This window comes from Emydura macquarii, unplaced genomic scaffold (assembly GCF_026122565.2).
Source record: "Emydura macquarii macquarii isolate MOO-44397 ecotype Brisbane River unplaced genomic scaffold, CSIRO-AGI_Emac_v2 contig_2890, whole genome shotgun sequence".
Lineage (NCBI taxonomy): Eukaryota > Metazoa > Chordata > Testudines > Chelidae > Emydura > Emydura macquarii.
The window spans coordinates 268006-290945 of NW_027133027.1; the positions used below are offsets into that span (position 1 = coordinate 268006).

The following is a 22940-nucleotide window of genomic DNA, read 5'->3' on the forward strand; positions in this document are numbered from 1 at the left end:
TTTGATATACAAGGCAACACCTCCTCCCTTTTTTCCATCTGTCTGTTGTTCCTGAACAAGCTGTACCTCTCTATACCAATATTCCAGTTGTGAATTATCTCACCTAGTTTCTGTGGTACCAATTATGTTGTAATTGTTATTATTCACTAGTATTTCTTATTCTTCCTGTTTATTCCCCATACTTCTTGCATTAGTATACAGACATCTATGATGTTCATTAGATTTCCCCTCTGTCTTCGTCTTGGCTCTCTTTTGCTCCTGCTGTGATTACCCAGGTCTCCATGTTTTGGACTTACCTCGACTTTTGTCTCCTGCTTATGTATTATATAAGTTTAATGTTTGGGGGCTCAAGTATAACTATACTACATGTATATGCAGTATATATGCTTAACAATACTGTTGCGTAGGGGCCTGATACAATGTCCTTTGAAATCAATAGTAGTCTTTCCATTAATTTCAATGGGCTTTGGATCAGGTCATAGGCTCTCCTGTCTATGTGAGGCTTTGACTACTGTATAACTGGGCTCTAATAGACAAATGGACATTCAAAATATAAGAATATAGACAATCTACTGCCTACAAGAAAGCCCTGAACTTTGCTGCATGTTGACATTTAGCAGTGTTCACGACCTGTATGGTGACCGCTGATAGGCTACTAGTACCAAATAAGATGGGGAGGGCAAAGATAGGGAATATACAATCTGTGGCACAAAAGTTATAAGAAATAGGAAACAATTTGGTATATTTAAAGGATAATATTAATGGCAGGGAAGCATCAAGACAAAAATGAGATTAATGGTCAGTTAAATGTCAAAGTAAATCTGACCCACATAAACAATTTATTGGCTACAGATGCTGTTACTACAATAAAAGAAATGAGAAGCTGTAGTTTGCTGCATCATTAAAAAGGAAATATTTTATTTTCCTTTTATTGATTTGCAAGATGGTGATGGTTTCTGGTGATTCTTTCTCAGACTTTTCATTGATGTCATTTTGGGGCCATGCCTTAGGTGAATAATTGTTGTAGAGCAGCCTCAACTAGTGAATGGTTGCTCTTAGACGAGTGGCATCTGTAGAAAAGGAGTGAAATAGTCGGATGCACAATGTCAATGAGGATTTCAGTATGTTTGAAGGGAATAATATTGGGTTTTCTGAATGGTGGTCTGCTGGAATCTCATGTTTGCTAGCTAGCAGTATACATGAAGTGATATGGAAGGGGGGGAATGGTAGAAATTCCACAAACAAGCAGTCTTTATTGTTATCAGCTATTCTGTTCATTGTGACCACACAGACTTAAAAAAAGACCAAAACCCAGGGCTTCTTATTCCACAAATCCATGTTTCCATCGCTAGAGCGGAAGGAGACTCTTTTAACTAGTGTAGTTTTAGACCTTATGGTGCACAGAAGCTATATGTCACTAGAGCAAGACATAGTAATGCATATGTCTGCGGGTCTGACATTCCTTCCATTAGGGGGCATTGGTAACTTTTATTTCTATATAACATTATAGTAGAGTGAATTGAGTAAATTAAGTATTATAAGTAAAAACTAATGAAGAGAAATTGAACTTCCAGTATGGCCCATAGCAATTCATACTCCCATATCTTAGATGTTGGTGAAGTCTGTTTCAAAGTAGTTAGTAGTTCTGTATATGATGTTATTGACACACCATATCTATATTTCAGATAATGATTTAGTAAACATAATGCCTGAACATAGGTTGCTCTGTCAAGTTGGGAGATAAATATATCTTTTTATTGTGAATTTAGTACTCAGGCAAGACCTCTGTTTAGTCACTGTACTGGTACAGTGCAGTCAGCATCACCTCAACTCAGAATTGGAGTGCTCACCTCAAGAGAGTAGTTTGAGTCTCTCCATTCAGCCGTTGGTGGTGTTTCTGCCGATATTGCCAACAACGGTGCCTATAGGCCAAACAGACAGCAATTTTCAGTCACTGTTGATATAGGCTAGATTTGAACTGGTGACCCAAATGCATCTCTCCATTGTTCTTCACTAATCCTTGACTCATCTGGTCCCTTTAGGGAATTTTATATAGAAATATATACATATTTGGGGGAGAAGGGGTTTCCTAGCTAAAGAAACATGCACTTTGGATGCATGCCCAGGACTTGTCTACACAGATTGGGCTTCTGGTAACAAGGGCAAAATTAGACCCCTAAATTCTCAGTCACTAGAGAGCACACTTCCTTTCTTCTATTCTTAACTTAGGTAGCTGTGAATATTTTTTCATTTATTTTTTTTAATTGATATTTTTTTGCAAGAAACACAAGTTGCTGACCAGTCTGCAACTTTAGCTTCTATTTACATTTTTCACAGTCTAGGGTGTGGTTGCCAGACCCACCTGTGTGACCAGGTTAGTGTAATATGTGCACTTTTTGTCCCTTGCCGCTCTTCAAGGCAAACACTAGGTACTTGTTTGCAGGTTGCTTGCCAACATCTGTATCTAGAAAAGTCCACCTATAAACACATGCCATCTTCTTACCCTGAATTCTCTTTGGATGCTTTAAATGAAGTTTAAAACACACTTGAGTAACTTTGTTCTTTGATCATCAATCCGCTTATTTTCATTTCCTTGTGTTGAAAAAGTATCTGCGGAAGTTGTGACTAAAGTTTTGCTTTAATGATTCATTTGGAATATATTGTTTTCTTTGCCTATTGCGAACAGTATTTTATGTCTCAAAAACAGAAAAGCACTAGTTTTGCTGGCTCCTTTAAAAAAAATGTTTGTAAGGCTTGCTTTGACTTCCAGCAGCTGACTTATAAGCCAAAAAAGAACAGCTGCCTTTTACTTAAAAGATTGTGCTTTCACATTTCCTTTAGACTAATGGTTTGAATAAGGACCTGATATTTTCTGACATTTGATGACGTATTAAATGAAGAAGAGTCTAGAGATAAACCTGTGTTCTAGTCGCAGATCTTTAACTTAGCTAAATTGAAGAGAAGTATGGGGAAGTTCTAGCTGGATTTGGGCTGAAGGAAAGTGAATTTTAGTGCTTGTGTGAAAGGTAGTGGATTGACAGAACTGCAGTTCTCTCTCCATCTAAAACCAGATACAGCATGGAAAATGACAGCTGCACTTTTTTCACACTGCGCTGCTGCTAAACAGTATTCCTCAACCCTGGTCAGAAGGATTCCTCACTAGATCTCAGATAAGATGCCCATTCAGTCATTGATTTTCCTGAGACTGCCAACAAAGCTGCCAGTTCAATGGTGGGTTTTATGATGTAGATACAAATCTGCTAGGAAAAGGAGTGAGCTTAACCATTCGTTTCTGTAGGTTGATGAAACACCTTTGCGTGGTAATAATTCTTGGTGATTACTGATCTGGGCTGGATTTGAAACAGTAATTGAAATGTGAAAAAGTGTGCCTATCTTTGAGCAAGAAAAATAATGAATGTAACGGGAAGGGAGAATCCATGAATGAATGAATTTTGGGAAGGTAGGGAGCTGGAGCCTCAGTTATGAATGAACCAGATCAGAAGACTGAGAATCTCAAGAAAGAGAAAAGGGAACTGCAGGGAAGAGGAGTGGGGGACAAAAATGAGGAATCATGTAAAAAAGGTGCCCCTGAAGTTACCATAGGGAAAAGAATGGTCCATTGTCTGCAGCCTTAATCCCCCTATATTCTTTCTGTCTCTGAAGATAGGAACAAGCCTTTACAAAAGGTACTTGGTAAGGAGAAAAGTTCACCAGGAATCATGTTGGGGGGGGAGGGGTAGGTCTCCATTTGTTCAGATACATGTAATAAAACCTCTCTTATTCAGCATTTCTTAATTAAAAAAAAAAAGACTGACTTCAAAGAGGTTTTGCTTACTAGGACCATACGGCAGTGCTAATAACTCTTCCAGAGTAGAGTTAGATGGGGTTTAAAAAAAAATTAAATAAAATAAAATAAACCCGATCCTTGAGCCCTGTCTGTATTATGGCTTTTGGTATTGCTTACTGCTGATGGAACTGCACTGGTATTGAATAATGGGTCCTATTTTTGCCATTGTAGATGAGGCTGAAGACAAGTTTACAGATGTTACAATGTACAGACGTTACACTGAAACTCTCCTAGATGAATGCTCTATAATTCTGAATTTGGGCGTGTGTTGAGAAGGCAACAAGTAGAAAGTGAATGATCATATCAGTTCTTCTTAACCGTTGTGGAGTAATTTCACATTCCCTTTGTTTAAAACAATCAGAAAGCAAAAATGGTACTCCTAGTACCTGGAGATATTGAGGCAGGCATTCAGGACAGTGTGATCTAAGCACGTTCTCCTTTTAAAAAAACCAACATTTTTATACTGACTCACTAGTGTCAGCAACGTTTTGATTCCCTCCTCCCCATCCAGTCCTTTGCAAAGTAAAAAAACAGTGCTTAGTTGTTGAATTTCTGATTTAAATCAAATCATTGTTACAGACTGCATTTTTTTTTCATTACAAAAACCAAAACCACTGAAGTTGTCAGCAGAACATTGTGAAAAGATTAATGAAACTTAAGGTTGGCCAGAAATTTGACCTATCGTAAGCATCCCCTTTGAAAGGATATTTAGATTTTGTGATTTGTTTGTTTGTTTGTGTAGAGAACAGCCTTGTAAAACAGAGTCGAGGTAACTTTTGACTTATTTTGAGTTTAACAATCAAAAAGTTTGAAATAAATTGTGGACTAGTCTGAGGTTAGGAGGGGGAAATTAAACCTTTTGTAAAACAAATCATCCATCTGCTTCTGCTTCCTTTCAGCCTTTAGCTTTTCAAAGACTGAGGTTATGCCTATGCTGCAATCATAGTGTGTGACTGGAGCTCATGTGGACATACCTGAGCTAGCTTTAATCTAGATTCTAGCTAACTCAGGTATCTGTAGCATTGAAGTGTCATCTGCATGGGCTTCTGTGCTCTCTGTACCGTTCTGCCTAGAACCTTCAGTACATGGGGGAGTTTGCCTGCGCTGAAGTCCGGGTTGCCGTGGTTTCACAGATCTGGTACTCAAACTAGCTAGATTACAGCTAGCTCTGGTCTGTCTACTCAAGATACACTTACACCCTGTGATTGAAGCATAGACCTATCCTGAGAGATGAATCTTTGTTCCTCGGTTCTTTCAGCACAAGGGCATTCATTTTTTTAAAAATATACTAAATGAGAGTGTCAAAAGCACCCAAGGAATTTACAGGACACAAGTCTCACTGACTTTCAAGTGCTTGTGACCGTATTCATTCTATATGGGGTAGACATTGCACTTCAGAAAACATGTCAGACTATAGTAGTGCATCCTGTCTCTTTTTCTTTTATGATGCTGATACAGAACAGAGGAGAATTCAATCCTATTTACATTGTGTTCTAAATATATATAATGCTGAGTTTGTGGAAGACAGAAGAGGGAATTTGAGTGGGTTACTCATTTGAGAGACCTTAAAAGTGAATGGAAGAAATAGATTTATTTTGGAAACAGACCGTTTATGTATATTTTTCACTCAAAAAACTTTCTTGCTTTCTTTTGGTGAGGTGTTGGGTCAGGAATGGGAGGAGGGAGGGCTGAGAGGGTTTGTGGTTGATCAAAGATGTCAGCCCTTGGTTGGGATGATTATTATGTTTTCGAGTGTAAATATCCTGTTTAATACAAACCTCAAAACACTCCTACGCTGTCCAAACAACTAATCTATTAAAAAAAAATGAAGCAGTGGCTTGAGCTGAAGATCAAAGGAATAGATGGTGCCTTAATAGTCAGCGTTTATTAAACAATTTAATTTATATCAAGAATGAAATATGGTAGCTTGCTATGTGTAGAAAGATTCCTCCCACATGATAAAATTGGGGTGGGGTATGTCTTTCCCTTCTACCACTTATATAGTGCATTCTTCTGCAACAGAATATAAGTCCATTAAGGGTTAAAACTGTCATTGTTTTTAGCTGCCAGTTAGTGGTAGTAAAGTCTTTCTCTTTGCAACAGGATATTTATACAAATACTTTCAGAGTTTCTAATCTAAAGGGCAAATTGATTTGCAAGCAGTGTTTATAGTTTAGAAAATAACTGTCCCCAACTGGATTGGAATTGGCTTGTGCAAAACAAATGGCAAAGCTAACGTCAATCTGTTTCCAGCTAAGGTCAGGTTTGTATATAGTTTACATATATTTACTACTGGGTGGGAGGGTGTGCGTGTATGTGTTTTCAAGTGGTTTAAAAGTCAGAGTTGTGCTGGGGGGAGTTTATCAGATAAATGTTCAGTCCTGTAGCCAATTACCTTTCCCTCCAAAATCTGAAGAAAGCTACGTTAGCTCTTTTTTAAAATAAGGACAAAGAAAAGCCTTATTAATGCAAAATCCTGAATTCTGAGATATGATATGGTGTGTATATATAGAGTATATTGGTCTTGTGATTAAAGCACTGGACTGGCAGTCAGGAGATACAGACTCTACTTATGTGAGCGTGGGCAACTTCTTTTTTCACAGTTTACCCATGTGTAAAATGGAAATAATACTTAGCTGCCAGAGTTGTGAGGGGTAAGGACCTGGTCCTGCAAAGAGTTCCATGTGGAGAGACCGTGCACCCGCATGCAGCCTATTGACTTTCTTTTGACTCCTCACAGGCACACAGGATTCCCTAGCATAGAGCTCTTTGCAGGATCCAGTTTCAACTTCCCAACTTTTGTGAGGTTCTTGTTGATCTGTTAAAGTAAAGGTGCTTTAGAAATGAAAGTTGTTAATATTCCGTGTTATATCTTTGCATGCATCATGTTTGCACACAATATAATACACTATGCCCTGCATGTCAGTGAACTCTGTAAGATTTTTATCTAGGCCACACTAAAAATAATATATTAAAAGAATTTGATTTACGGTTGTCCTAGGCTGTACCTGCAAAATTTTGACTTCTGTAAGACTACATTTTATGATGGGTACAATTTTTCATTCTATTCATGTTGGTTGTTCAGAAGAAAAGATCTTGATGGTGTATCAGCAGTCTCACACGTAGAATAATTTTTCTGGAGATTTGGAATAGTGCAAACTGTAGATTCAGAGTGTGATATACAAAAAAGTATTTAGAAATTTATATATATATATTTTTATTTTTTTTTAAATAAATCAGTAACACCCCCACCCCCACACATTTCTGTGCATAAATCTCCTTTGGGATTGATGTTGTGCAGAGTCTAGACTATTATGTCAACTTGTCTTTGAAGAAAAGTAAACAAAAATGTTCAGCTGAAGAAAGTTTTAGAGACTTACAGTAACTAATGCCTCAGTAAATGGCTATCAGTGCGTAACAATCCCTTAAACACCTGAGTAATTGTGAACTTTGAAGCTGAGCCAAAAATGTTCCTAGATCCGTAATTAAAATAAGAAGTCTTTAACTGCCTCGCTGGAGAGAGAGGGTGGGAAAACAGAAAACCTTTTTCCAATATATACTTCTTAAAATTTAGCTTTTTATAGCACTTGTGTATTTCCTGTGGCAAAATTCCATGTTATAATGTGTACTCAGGACAGAGATAAATTATTTTAATCTGGCAATTTCACTAACTATAGTAACGAAGATTAGTCACTAATTTGACTAAAATATAAGATAATTAGTGTTTAGTTAAATAAGATGAATTAACACCCACAGACATTTTGTTGAAAGGTTTACATTGAGATTTTAACTAAAGAAATATTTAATTACAGAGGAAAATCACCATAATTACATGCATACTATTCCTCCCTGACTATATGGTCAGGATGCTGGTGTTAAGAATAGTAGCTATAGTTGATATAAATATCTGACAAATGGATTCTCTTCCAGAGTACTGGAGTTAGGGCAGAATTCATGATTCACACAAAGAAATCATACTTCTCCCTTAGTGTGAATTTTGAGCCAGACCTATAAAGTGAGGTCTAGAGGAATGAGTCCTAGTTGAGTGAGAAATTCCTGATTCTCATCTCTTCAGTTGGTTTGCTGTGTAATCTTGGAAAAATCACTTCACCTCACTGCCTCAGTTTCCCCCATTTATTTAGTTCCCCATAATAATGCAAGCCTATCACTTACACAATGCTTTACATGTTTGTATAGCACATTAAATATTACTGAATTAATACTCAAACTCCTGCAAGTAGTTAAGTATGATTAAAATCTTGATTAGGTTCTCAGATATCACAGTGATGATGAGCACAGGGTAAATGCAGAAAGAGAACTGTTTGTGGATATAAAATACCAGGGACAATTTAACTAAGTGTTAAGAAATGGTTCATTATGGTATTGGAACTTCACTTCTATACACTGAACTCAAAAATACTCTCTTCTCTACATACGCAGAAGGCTATATAGTATCCTTGAAATGAAGAGAAGTTTGTGTGTGGAAAAAACCAAGAGCCTCAGTGATCGCCTCAGGGTATGTCTATATCTATACTGATGGCGGCAAAGTCACTGCCGCTGGATCGATTGAGCAGTCAGTGAGACCCGTTCAATTGATCAGGAAGTCGACTGAGTAAAACCACCCCTAAGTAGCGTAGTGCTGCATTGACAAGAACACTGTTCCTGTCGGCGCAGTGCAGTGAAGACACTGCGCGAAGGGAAGCACAGCAGTCGACGGGAGTTACGCAAGCTACTCTGCGTAGTTTGCGTAACTCCCTTGGACTGCCGCCGAAGGTCAGTGTAGAGCAGGACTCAGATTCTGTCTTTCTGGAGTCCATGCTGTAGACATTCTTTCCTCTCAGGTGATAGGTAGGTTGCTCAGACTACCTCTTGCCCATTTCTCTCTCTCCACTAACAGTCTTTCCCTTCCCTTCTCTCCAGTCTTTCCTGGCTGCCTGATCTATGTCCTCTTATCCTTTCCTACCTTTCTGTTACTCCTACATTCAAAAAGTATGATAGTCTTTATTAATATGGTCACACGAGCCCTGCTTCATTCCATGTGCAGAATGGACAGTACTCACTCAGTGGCTCACTGATTATTCAATATTTTGTTTTCTCCTCATTGTGTGGCCCCAGGCCTTATTCACTGCACACTATTCAAACCCTGCTCTGAAGACAGAATGAATACTTCTTGTGGATTTTTTAATAGCCCTGCTCATGATCGTATCTGAGTGCTTCACAAACATTCATTAATCTTCCTGGCACCTTTACGAGGAAAGGTGGCACTACTACCCCCATTTTACAAAGGAGGAACTGAGACACAGACAGATTGAAGTAAAAACACGTTCACTAATTTGGGGTGCCCAATTGGAGATGGTTAAGGGCCTAATTTTTTTCAGAGTATTTAGCATTTTAGAGCACTTCATGTGTTCAGAACAGGGCTCCAGTTGACTTCTGTTGCAGCTGTGAGTGCTCAATGTTTCTGCAAATCTGGCCCCAGGTGTTTTCAAGTTGGGCATCCAGGAAAAAAGGAATACATCTAGTGGCCACCTGTTAAAAATTTGGCTTCAGTGACTATTTTGTGGCAGAGGCAGGGATAGGATCCTCTTCCCCTGGACAGCATTCCACAGCCTTAACCATGAGACCCTCCATTATCTTCCTGCAATCCCCTGCCTCGTTCATTATACACCTTCCAACTTTTTCAGTAAATGAGGTAGGGAACTGACGGGCAATAACCTCATTCACTACACAATCCTGATTCATTCCTGACCAATCATCATGCATGCACACCTGGGGACAAAATTAAAGCTGCACTGGCAACCTTATTTTTGGCAATTCTTAAGTTTCAAGTACTTGATTGTGCAATCGTAACATTAGGTGAGGTTTTGCTTTTTTTCAAAGGTAGGAAATTACTCATATAGAATCATATTTACACACCAAGTTAGCAGCCACGTTAGAACCTTCAGATTTGCAACACAGACCTCTGCCATTTAAGCTAAGAGATTAGGTTGTTATTCTCTGTGGGGGTCTGTGATCAGAGAAGGATGATGAGACAGATGCACATTGTGCCAGTGGGTTTCACAGATATTTTCAGACAGCAGAGGATTGTTGAGACTCGGGAATCCTGTGTTCAATACTGGCTTCTGGAGGGGAGTGTGCTGTAGTGGTTACAGAGAGCCTTCTGTTCCCAGACCACTCCAAGCCTGACCGCTCCAGCTTGTCCCTTTCTCAGTCTGTCTTACCCCTCGCCCTTCTGCATTTCAGTTAGACTTCCTTCTCCATGCTGCCTGAACGCCAGCAGGGGAACACTGAAAGCAGCAGAGAGATTGCTTGTAGTTTTGGGACCTGGCACCACAGTGGCCTTTGACTGGCAAGAAGGAGCAATTGCAGGGAAAGTTCTGCTCTGCCCTGTAGTCATATGATGGTGCATGCTCTGGTGCTCTGTGGGGATTGCCTTGGAGGAGCTGTGTGGGGATGGACCATCCTTGATGCAGATGGAATCTTTAGAGAGTTTAACTGCTAAACTCTGAGTATCTACTGAGCCTGCACAAGCAGTGCTTTTTAGAGGCTTACTACTTGGACAAATTTTGGTACATTTTCACAGGGAGAGCAAAAGGCACATCCCTCTCTTAGGCCAGGCCTCTGCCAAAGTTCAAATCCCTGTTCCAAAGCCTGGAGTGCTAGAGAGTCTCAGTGAAGTGATTGGAAACATTTTTTTAAAATGAGGGAAACCTTTTTTTCCTAATTTTGTTCCTGGAAACAGCAAAACCATTTTTGCTGAAACTTAAAACCTCAGCACATGCAGTTATTTTGATAAAATTACAACTGGAAATAGGGACTCATAGTGGTAAGTATCGGGCTATCTTAACTATAGTGTTTCTACTAGTGTTACTGATAATATCTGTGGAATAATAATTCAATAGTTGGCGTCATAAACCTGTACCAAGGAACAAAGCTAGTGGAGTAGTGGTGCTGGTTGGAAAATGGTGAGAATTTTTACAGTGAAAAAAATTGTTTGAAAATTCAAAAAATTGATCCAGGTCTGTTGAATAGTATGTAAACCTGTTTGTGAACAGTTAGTTAACTTGAAAAGCCTGATTTTTTTTCTAATGTTTTTCACCTTATGTAGCCATTCAGACCTGTGTAAAGTGGGTGTAAAAAGCTACCATGGGTGTAAAGTGCAGAATTTTGATTTGGTAGCATTTTACAACACTTTTTCACTCATTTCTCACTAGTGTAAAGGTTTCCTAAAGTGCAAGATAGTGGCGAATCAGGCCCTGAATTTCAACTTGATCTGTCCGTACTCCTTGTTAATTTGATGTTTTATGGGTATTTGTGAAAGCGTAGATTTGTCCCATACATGTTTCTGAATAGTTTTGTGACTAAACAAATTTGTTTTGGGTGGAAGTAATGTATCCGGTTTTTAGGATTTGGGGGTTAGCAGAAGGCAGGCTAATGCAGATTAGGGTGGAGGAGGGCAGAGACAGGGCTTTTGCAGAAGGAGATTGAGGAGGGGGCTCAGAAGAGAGTCTCAGTGAGGAGAAGAGACAAAGCAGGGAATAAGAGGACTCATTTGCACCTGTGTAGCCCACTTCAGAGGTTGCCAGGGACCCATCTGGAAGATTTATTAAGACTCTGGAGTGAGTCAGCCATTAATCCCTCTCTAGGGTACACAGCATGCCTGGTGAAGCCCAAATCTTGCAAATTTAGAGTTTCCAAAGCAGATAGCAGCTGGCCAGCCCCAGCACTTGTTGCTAGCGGAGGTGAAGGTCACAGAATTTTCCCTGAAACATTCTTCCCATTGGAAGAGAGGGTACAAAGACTCCTGTGGGAAAGGCTGCTGAGTCAACCACAGAGTGTGGTTACTACCAGAGGGAGGAGCAAAATCTTTCCACTATAAAAAGGAGCTGTACTAAGAGCCCTAATATACTGAAGTGCTTATTTTTCCATGTGTGATCTCATGTAAACCAAACTACTGGGCAATATGACACAGCGTTTGGCCAAAAATAAAATGTAACTCAAACAAAACTTTTTCTGTAATTAACCTTTGATGGGAGAAGGGGGACAGGTAATTTGTTTTCTCGCTTTCCTTACATTATTATTAATTGTAATGTGTTTTTGCAAAAATAATAGTGATAGGATTGGCATTAAAGATCCAAATTAATGTTGCAGTGTTGGCTTGTCACACACAAGAATTGCATCCCTTTACATAAATAGGGATAAATATTAGGAAACAGAGAGAGATAGTGGTAACTTTTGGCCATTGTACAATCAAGACTAAATTTACACCCATGCCTCACTGGGGTAAGGCTTAAGATCCAGTTACGAACACAGAATCTTAAATATTAGCATTTCTGTAGCTGGTATGGGTTCCACAAGCCTAGAAAAGAGAGACATTTTTGTTACATTTTGAACTTGAGATGCAGAAGCACATGCCTTTCATGGTGAAATTAGAGTAACAATTGAGTAATTTTAATTTCAACTCTTCCAGCTACTGTGAGAGTGGAAGCACGTGGGGAAATATGAACCGCCCCCCCTTCATGTTCCTGTTCTCTTTTGCAGAGATTCTGATCTATTTTTGCTGGATACCAGAGCTGTGTGGGCCTCAGAAGAAGGCTGGCTGGAGTTTGACATCACTGCCACCAGTAACATGTGGGTGATGACCCCTCAGCATAACATGGGACTCCAGCTAAGTGTGGTGACCAGGGATGGTAGGTTACAGACCAACTTACTTGATTCATCTGGCAGGTGATTTTCGTTAACTGAAAATTGTTTATAGCCTTCAGTCCTAATGTGATGGTCTGGGTAATGTATCCAAGTGCACAACTATGATGTGATAGACTGAGCAATGTATCCAAGAGTACAGATTGAAGGCTACTTACTGTCTGTCTGTCTGGTCTTCTCAAATAAGCTGAGTACCCAGTTCTTTCTGTTGAATGTATTATATATGCAGATTCTGTCAAAGATAGCCAGTGGGAATGCCACTCTTCCCATACACAAATGGCCTGGCTTGCAGATGCTCTCCACTTCTGACACTCCCATTAACTTCAGCACCTCTGAAAATCCAGCCAAGAAAATTTTTCCAGTGTAACTTTTTAAAAAAGAGGTCCACATTTAAGATGTGTAAATGGCTTTAAAACTGATAATAGGCTTACTGCAGTTGTTGTTTCTGCCACTCCAGAGTCTCTCATATTACTGAGCTGACCGTAAAACATCAGTGAGAAAAGCAAAGCAACCACTGATTCCAATCAAACCAGGGTTTCACCCACTGCCTTCAGTCTGTGAGTTGCTGATAGAAAGCATTGCCTCCCGAAAAAAGCAGTAGCAATAACATTTACACTTACATGAATGTAAAACATCCACATTACAAACCCTAATTAAGCCTTGCAATAGCGCTGTGGGGTAGGGAAGTAGTATGGCCATCATTTTACAGATGGGGAAACTGATGCACAGATACGGCTTGTCCAGCATGACATCGAGAGTTGCTGGCAGAACAGGGGATGGAACCTATGAGTTTCAATCTCCCCGTGCAGTACTCTAACCATGAGATGTGAGAGTCCACGTGTGGGAATGGCTTTGCGGACTGTGGGACTGAGAGCTCCAGAGGAAACAGTAACCTTTTACAGTCCATGGAAACTTTGAAAGATGGAAGGAGGGAGGTTAGTTGTGGGAAGGTGGAAGAAAAGGGTGGGAAGGAGGAGACATAGGAGAATGTAAGACGGGAATGACAACATGGAATGGTGTGGAATCGTGTCTGCCTTCCATTTTTTCTGTTTTCTTCATCGTGTCTGGAGTTCCTCCATAAAACTCAAGCAAGAGATCAAAGAGTCCGTCCAGTATCTGTTTTGCCAAAAGAAATGTAGGATGCTAGTGTCCAGCTGTCTGTATGAACTACTGACGTGACTCCACGTCCCAACTCTAAACTCTTTATGGGAAAGGTGTCCCACCTCTTTCCCCTCAAATTTTCCCAGGGTGTTCTCCCTAGGATACGTTTATTCTTGGTGGCTCAGAAGTGGCATCACTAATTTTACAACAGCTTTAGGCATTTGATTATATATTTGTAATATACCCATGCGTGTACATGACATTAGAGACACTTATAAGAAATCAAATGGTCCCTGCTCAGAAGAGTGCACAGTCCAAATAAGAGAACATCATGAAGGTGAGGTGACAACAGGCGATGGTGGCTGGGGTGGAGCGGGTAAAGGAGAGACAACAGAAAACAAGGGGAAAGGGAACGCTGCTTGTGGAAGAGGAGTTGCATCTGTGTTGCTAGCAAAAACTATTCAAAGACTGCTGGGGTTTTTTTGTTTTTTGTTTTTTTTTTTAAACACCTCTTATTTTTGGTTCAATTTGAAGGTCTCGGTGTAAACCCGAAAGAAGCAGGCCTGGTAGGGCGAAATGGCCCTTACAACAAACAGCCTTTCATGGTGGCCTTTTTCAAAGTGACTGAGGTTCACGTTCGGACTGCTAGGTCAGCCACAAACAGGCGCAGGCAGCAGAATCGAAACCGTTCCACTCAGTCCCAAGATGTTTCTAGGGTATCTAGTATTACAGGTAAGTTTTGCGATATCCATTTTCTCAGTAGATCAGACTTCTTTTCTAAGACTTACCTTTGCTCTAATGTGTGAACAGTGCAAAGGGGGCAGGGACAAAATAAAATGAAAGCACAGAGGAGCATGCTACGTTTGCAAGAGACTGAGAGGGGGAATTTCGTGTAACATTTGCTTCTACTAGGGACTTCCTAAGTCAATGGGTAAAATCCCAGCCTCATTGATTTCAATGGGGCCATGATTTCACCTCAAATCCTTTGGACCAGTGATCTGCTGCAAAGTAATTAATATTTGCTGAGAAGCATGAAATATCAGGTATTTAAAATACATCTCTAAGTACTGAAATGCTATCACTTACACCACTCCGTTTTTAGTGCAGTCCTGACTAGGAAGCAGTGATGGATTCTCTTCTTTAACTCAGAAAAAGCATAGTGTAGTTTTTACCCTAAGAATCACATCATTTGGGTAAACTTCAAGGCAATATGCTGCTAGATTTCTCAGTGCGAAAGTTAGTAGTGCACATGGAGGGATGAAATGTGCCTGAGAGCTGCTCAATGATACGAAGGCAGAGCTAATGGATTTAAATTTGATCTCAGGTATCTTATCACCAGTCCTGACTTTTTATTTTTAAAATTTTGCAATATATCCCCATTGTTCCCTCAATTAATGGTATCTTGTTAATTTAAAAAAAGTCTGGCTTAAACATGATAGAGCCCACAAGCAGTCTGCCCACTCCTTTAACTGGCATGAATTGTAAATTATATAGGAATGGTTGAACAGGCTTCAGAGAACAGTGTTTACTGTCTCTTTGCAGCTGGTTGGAAAATTCTGAAATGTGGATGAAAATTGAGGAAATATTTTTGTTTTCCAACCAACTCTGCATCGTATCATAAAGGAAGTCCTTCCTTTTGGGGATATGTTTTTGGTGAATTTAATGACTGTCTCTCCTGTTCCTTGATCAAAGTGTAGCATTTCTGGAGTAACTGAGATTGATTATTTTGCTTATACTGCCCCCTTCTTTCACAGTAAATGCCTCACCTTTTTTTGTATTTAAAAATGACTGTACTACAAAATAAGCTCCCAATAGATCCATTTATCTTCAGAAAAAACTGTGAAATAAGTGAATATTATTGAAACTTAACTAATGTCAATCAATGGGCTCCTTGGTGACAGCAGTGCACACACCCGATAGTGATTTAGAAAAGTCGCTGTGCTCCCTGTTCTGCTGTAACAGCTAGATTGGGTTTTGAATTTCTGCTTAAAATGTAATTCATAGATGAGGAGAGTTTAAAGCTGGAAGGTAGCATTAATCCATCTAGTCTTCCCTTGTGAATATCATAGGCCATTTCGTTTTAGTCAGTTACCCTGTACTGAGCCCAGTTTGTGGCCATTTGCTAAGAAGAACCCACATGCTACATTAACTTTTAGAAACCTAAAACCATGCACACCCTTACTAAAAGATGACCTGCAGTGGACAAGAGATGGGGTTGCAGCTATTATCATTATTATTAATGACAATTAGGCTATCCATCAGCACGTGCAGGAGCTCTGATTGGATCCTTTCCCCTATTCTTCCACTGCAGCCAATCAATCAGGGATTTCCTTAGAGACCAGGTGTTTTCCTTGCAGGCCGTTATAAAAATTGGGAAGCCTGTAGTCTGAGGAAACCCATCGGGCTGGCAGGTTTGCAGCTGCCTTGTAGCACTGTTTGAGGGAGGGCATTGCAATTCCCTTGCCTGTTGCACTCCTGCTTCTGCCTCCCGCAAGGTCAAAAGTCAGTTTCCTTCTCAAAGAGTCGCCCCGCTCCCAACAGTAAGCATCCCCATGTAATAACTAGCCCTGCCAATTCCAGTTACTTAAATACAAGCAATGTTTATGTTACACAGATAACGAGAAAAGTCCTAAACAAAGCCTAATTGCTGTGAGATAACATGACTGAAAGCTACAGGAATACAGGGTTAGGTACAATGAATGCTTTATATCTGAAGGTGAGAACCTCGTCATTCTCAGCCAGCTGTCTCCAGCCTATCTGACGTTAGTGCTGTGGAGGGATGGAGTGTGAATGTGAGTGAGAGAGAAAATATCCAGGATGTCTCTTTTTGGGGTCAGTCACTCAAGTGTGCATTAACGTGCTGGCGTTATATTAGCCCTGATAATCACAACCAGCTTGTATGCTGTGCTTTAGCTCCAAACCATGCAGGGCTGTAAGGCTGTATCCTCTTTAAGAAGCCATGTCCAATCCCACAGGTATACTTATTGGTCTTAGCTCCATTGAAGCCAGCGTTCGTTCCTCACTGACTCTGTCCCTGTTTGCAAAGATGCGTGTCATGTTTGTTCACTAGGTTACCCTTGTGATCAGTTTGCCAATAACATAAATAAGTACATCTTATTTATACAGATTTTAAAAGCAGTAGGCTCAGCCGTTTAGCACAAAATATATAATTCATATATTTAGATAGAGCCAGGTGTTTCTTTCCCTCTCACGGGTGATGTGAGGGCTGTTAATGTTTCAAATGTGCCGTACAAACATTAAGTGCAGAGTCTCATTCTAGAAGTGGAAATTGGCTGATATTTTGTGCCGATGACATCTGAAGCAGAATAGGCTCCTTTCCCTTCCATTGGCTCTGCAAGCTTGCTGATTAAAAACAAACCTTGACTACTTTTGAATCGGAAGATATTATTCAAAGCCCCAGATATATTGGGCAAAAAGGGGCCATTTTTACATAATCTTTTTTCTGACTACAACCACTCTTCAGATTATAAGATGACAAAAGGGAAAAAATAACTAGTAGTTTTGTGTTTTCAAGTGCTTTTTTGGGCACTTTAGGTCAAAGCCAATTTTAATTTAAAACCTGGGGTTTGGCAGGCTAGTAGTCAACAAGGTAATGTTGACCCTTTGTGGATTTTCAAAAAAGAGAAAATTTAAAACTGAGATGTTTGTTGGCTTGTTTAAAAAAGAGAGAAATTTAGCCAGTGCATTCTCTGAGTGTAGGACTGTTGGATTGTGTTGCCCCTCACCCATGGTTGATTTAATAGTCTTCATTAAGATGATAGAATCTAACAACTACACACGGAGTGCCTTAGAGTTTGGTCCATGATTAATATTGAAAGTTTAAAAGCTACAGTTCAAAAAGATCTTTGTAATCATGCCACTACACTTTCCTCATGTATTGACACATACCCATGGGAATTCTCCCAGTCCCATTATTTGAAGGAGAATGTAGCCCTGGCTGTTACCTAAGTGCTATATCAAACTGATATATCAAACCATCCCAGCAGGATAAACTCTAATGGCTCTCAACAGTATTGAACCTCATGTAATTTCAAATGTTTTTTTTTTCTTCATCCGCAAACTCTGCTACATGGATCTTTTTTTAAAGGCTTGTGAGCAGCATAGAATATATGTTCACTCCTGGTTCAGCAAGGTACTTAACTACATGCCTAATTTGAAGCAGATGAAGACTTAAACAGATGACCAATCCAATTGAAGTCACTGAGGACGACTCACCTGCTTAAATGTAAACGTGTTTAAGCACCTTGCTGAAATGGGTCTAAATTCTTAAAGAAAAGATTCTGGTGTAAATGGACCAAAGTTCAGGAGATTTCAGAACCAAAACTTCCTCTCCACCCTGTGTTCTCCTGCTCTCCTAGCACTATAGCACTCCTCAGATGTAAAGCACTGTCATATCTAGGCATAATGGTGAATTCGTGTCACTAGGCTGGCTCCTTTGTGTCCATTTTCAGGGTAATGTAATCTCTTTGGGGTTTCTTTCTTCCTCTTGTGGTTCTCTTCTCATTCTCCCCTATGGTTTCTCCATTTCCCTGCACCCTCTCACCACAACTTCCGTTCAGTGTTTAGAAAAGGCAGCTGACAAGTTGCCAGGCCTGGTGGGTTGTTGAATGGATCAGCTTCAGTCTTAATATGTTCGGTTTGGTGTCTGTATAGTGGATTGTACCTTTTCCTGATGCTTTCTGATCCCTACTATCAGCCAAGGGCTTGTCAGTTTCAATCTAAAAATATATAGATTGATTCCCCCAGAGTGCAGGATGATTTTGTCGCAGGCTTCTGATTCCTCAAGGCCCCAGTCCTGCAACCGGTGGTTCATGACGTATACTGCTTTGTTGTGACTGAGCCATATTGAAGTCAGTGGGGCTCCATGCAGGCACAGCTGCTGTCAAATCCAGGATCGGGGCCTTACTGTGCTTTCTCTTACGTGCATGTGTTGTTCCGGACTCAGTACCCAGTGCTCAGGCACCAAGGTGGTGGGTGCGGTATAAAAACCTTAATGGAATAAGAAAAATACGTGTTTTTTCCCCCCCACAAGAATGTTTATTCCCCTGTATTATAAACATGTTGTGACTGACCTATAAAATAGAGCTACATTTATGAGGAGAAAGTCCTAATGTACACAGATACGAAGTTGCTTTGACATGCGATCCTCCATTGATCTATGGTTGGGGCCAAGCTCTGTCCTTTTGCATATGAAAGGATGCATTGGGGGGTGGGGGTGGTAACTTTTGTGTGTGCCGAGACACCAGCTATTGCCCTGGAGAAATGGGGCGAGGGTGGTCTCTGTTCATAGCTGGCTGTAGGAGGGGCATGCGTATCCTTCTCTCTGAAACAGTGTCATCTGTCAGGCTCACAGTCAAAAGCTAAGCACTTCGCTTACAATATGTTTAGTTCTGGCTCCCAAAGACCATGCCAACTCTGTCTAATTTTAACCAGAAGCTATGACGACTGTCAGAAACATATTTGTGTTTCTGCTGTATGATCAGGGTCCTAATGAATTTATTCCATAATAGATATTCCCAGAGCAAAGTGTTGTCTCTCTGTTCTTTCTACAGAACAGCGTAGGGGATCTCCATTAAGGTAAACCCACTCACAAAATGTTCCTAAGACCTCCCTGAGATTGTAGATGGTCACACAAAAAGAGTTTCTGGCTATTGCCTACAGTTCTCACTTTGAATCTAACCCATGTGACACGCCTTTTGGCGTTCCTCTGTTTCAGGCATGGAGGCAGGTGCCTTCTGGGGAACATTAGACCCTCAGGGATCACATTTCCAGTGCAGTGCCCCTGAAGCACCCAGCTCCTTTCACTTTAGGGAGGAAAAACTTGTGTGCGTTTGAGAAATGAATTTTATACTTGATTCCTAGTGCGGCACTAAATAAAAACAACAAATAAGGTCAGACATTACCAGGATGGCACAGCCGTCTCCTCTTGTTAATAACGAAATTGCCTTGCACCAGAATCTCCTATTGGCGTAACATTCATCCATTTTGTCAAACTGGAGGTGACTGTATGAGAGAGGGAGAAGATATAGCCATGCAGTGGAGAAAGCTGCACTACAACTGGAGTGCCTTGCACAGTTAGAACAGCTTGCATTTCTCCCACCTCCTCTCTGCTTCTGATCTATGTGTGTATGCGTGCATGTACTTAAACCTGTCATCTTTTCTTATCCCACCCAAGCAGATTGCTTTCATGTTAAGTGGGTTATTATTAACTGCATGATCAGTTTACACCAGCTTTATCTAGGCAAATCACCTAAGTCAAACACTGAGAAAAAGAGGCTGGCCCAGAGACCTCTGTCAAAGCCATTTAGAAGCTTAGTGGCAATTAATAATTCTATGGAATCCAGTGAACTGGCATCTTGGGAGCAGTCAGAGTATTCTTAGAAGGATTAACCTCAGTAAATATTTATATATTCTCTGCCAGCACTTGACGTGGGAGAAGTTATAGGAAATCTAAGATTGGTGCATAAGTATTCGTAGGAGGAAGATCATTAGGGTCAGACTATATACTCCCTCCCCTTTAAACAACAAAAATGCCAGTGTCTAGCTTTAAAAGAAACATCTGTGCTCACAGAAAGTTGGCTTTGTGTTCAGCTTCTCGGGGGTTGAACTAAGGGAGCGTTCAGTGCAAACGAGCTACCTCAATTCTGCTGCTTAACTGTGCTGTCTTGGAAGGCATCTTGAAATGAAGAAGTAGCTTTTTAAATTTCAGTGTGAGACAAAATTGCTTGCAAAGTGATAAAATGCAGCACCTTGGACATACTGAGTTGGCATTAACTATTAAACCACAGGGACAGATTCACTAAACCCACAGGAGGCATAGATGGGGCCCCAAGCTCGTGGCTTTCTAAGGTTTATGGGGAATGTGGCATGGAGGCCTTTTTAGCTAATCCTCCAAACTTCTAGCTACTGATCTAAAGCTTCTCTAAATTATCCAAACCTGTGCAGCTCTCTCTACCCCCTGAGGTCCTGTCTTTCTCACCTGCCCTTGGTAATGTCTGGCTCTGGGACATGACGGGAGTAGATCACTACAGTGTGTTTCTTTCATGTGTTCCCTCTGAGGCTCACAGAGCACTTTACAAACCATTTCTCACGCTGCACAATACCCCCTAAGGTTGCGTAAGTGGTAGAATCCTCGATTTACAGATGGGGAACTGGGACACAGAGGTTGAGTGATTGGCCCAAGGTTGCACAGCAAATTTATGGCATTGCTGGGAGTAGAACCCAATCTGATCGCACCAAGTCTTGTGCTCTAGCTATAAGGCCCCCAGAAGGGAGAAGTGGACCAATCCACTGCACTCTCAGCAAGAGGACCAGTTCAATAGCTCTAGAACTTCCAACCCCCTGAGCCAGCCTTTAAACTGCCACCCTTAAACGATAAAAGAGTTGAGAATTGCTAGCTATTAGCAGTTTTATTTAGGGTGACCAGACAGCAAGTGTGGAAACATTGGGAGGGGATGCGGGATAATAGGTGCCTATATAAGACAAAACCCCCAAATATCAGGACTGTCCCTATAAAACTGGAACATCTGTTCACCCTCGTTTTACATCGCATTATAACTTTGATGCATTAAAGAGAATAAAAAACAAATGATCCCTGCCATGAAGTGGTTACAGTGCAAATTAGACAAAGGTAAAACATGGAAATGAGAAAGTAAAAAGGCTGGGAAGGTGGGATGAAAGCTAAACAAATGGAAATGTGAGTCCTAGAGGATGCAAATCTTAAATGTGCTGATATTTTAAAACAAAGACCAAAGGTGAAAGGGGGTGTAGATGGCCCAGGAGTAGAAACCATTGTTGGAAAGCAAGAGAAAATGTGTTTTGAAGAGGGAAGAAGATAGGACAATTGGAGTTCGCTGGCAAGGTTATTGTCTCTGGGCTATGGATCAGATAACATGAGTTATTGTTCATAGTAGGGTGACCTATTGTTTAAGTGAGGCAATATGCAGTGACAGCCTCATCCAGTAAGAGAGAAAATTCAGGATGGGGTGTGCTCCATCGAAATTGTTTTATTTGGCATTTATTGCTTCTGCCTTCTCTTGCTTGAACTCTGCCGTGGTTCTCATTCATATTCTCTCACTCTTCCTGTCCTCTATCTTTTTCCATTTGACTCAGGCACAGCTTATCTCTACTTCTGACAAAAGGAAGGAATATATTTTAATTTCTGTCCACCCACAAATGTCACAAAAATGACAACCTTCGTGTGCTCAGCAGCACCTCTTTTGTTACAGCTGAAGCCCTGCACATTTTTCCTAAGCAAAGGGCTTATTTTTCACAAAGACTAATGCTGAGACCAGTTTCAGGTATTAAAATGAAGTAATGTGAGCACCACAAGCATCCTAAAGTCCTTTCCCCCCCCCTTATGACATGTTAACTCAAACCCGTTTTGTGGCTAGGAGGTTGCTCTCGGAAGGCTTCCTCATAAATGGATTATTTTTAGAGCTTGTCTGATTTGAAAATAGGAGACTTGTATAGAAACACCACCTCAGTCTGCACTATAGAACTGTTGCTGAAATAGAGTAATGTTTACTCTAGGGAAGCCTGTTAACCAACTCAGCTAACTCGATTAAATTTTTGATTGAAGTAAAGCTATTGAATGTCTGAAATGTAATCCCTGAAGTTAAAACCCAAACTGCTTCTAAAAACAACTCTAATCTTCAGTGGTTTGGAAGCTAGGTTTGTTTTGAGGTGTAGGGTTTTTGAGACTTCAGTGTTAACAGGACCCAGCTGTAATGCAATGTTGCCTTAATGTCACTGGGATGTACTTTAGTAGTCTAGTTTTTCTTTTGAATAAATATTTGCATTTGTAGTTCTCAAACTTTTTAAAGCTTATTTAGAGCCAAGGAACCAGTAACTAAAAATATTTTGCTATCCCAGCTGTTGTGCATGGAAAGCTACATTGGCCTTTCAGGCTGTGTTAGTGTTCAGGCAACTGCCCTGGTATTTAGAAGGCCTGTTTCAAATTCTGAATCTGCCACAGAGGTGATGTATGACTGAGGCCACATCACCTGGGTGCTTTTGAAGATATTATCCTAAGTCCCATGATCGAAAGTGACTTAAGCAGTTAGGCATCTAAGTCCTATTGAAAGGTAATAGGACTTAAATTCCTAACTAACTTTTGAAAATTTTACTCCTAGTTTCTTTTTGTAAAATGGGGGAAACAGTGCTATGTTCCTTGCCCTTCCTTTTGTCTGGCATGTCTATTATAAGGTCTTTGTGACAGAAACTGTCTTTTTCTTTAATACTTACCTATCCCCTGAAACAAGCTGCA

The 22940-nt window shown here is 40.4% G+C and overlaps 1 protein-coding gene across 1 annotated transcript in view; it reads left to right on the forward strand.

The window, feature by feature from the left end:
* Window positions 1–22940, forward strand: part of BMP6 (bone morphogenetic protein 6) — a 120656-nt gene that overhangs the window by 92902 nt on the left and 4814 nt on the right. The window contains exons 3-4 of the mRNA XM_067568357.1: window positions 12389–12537; window positions 14186–14383. Of these exons, the coding sequence (XP_067424458.1) occupies window positions 12389–12537; window positions 14186–14383 (347 nt within the window). The remainder of the gene's footprint in view (window positions 1–12388; window positions 12538–14185; window positions 14384–22940) is intronic.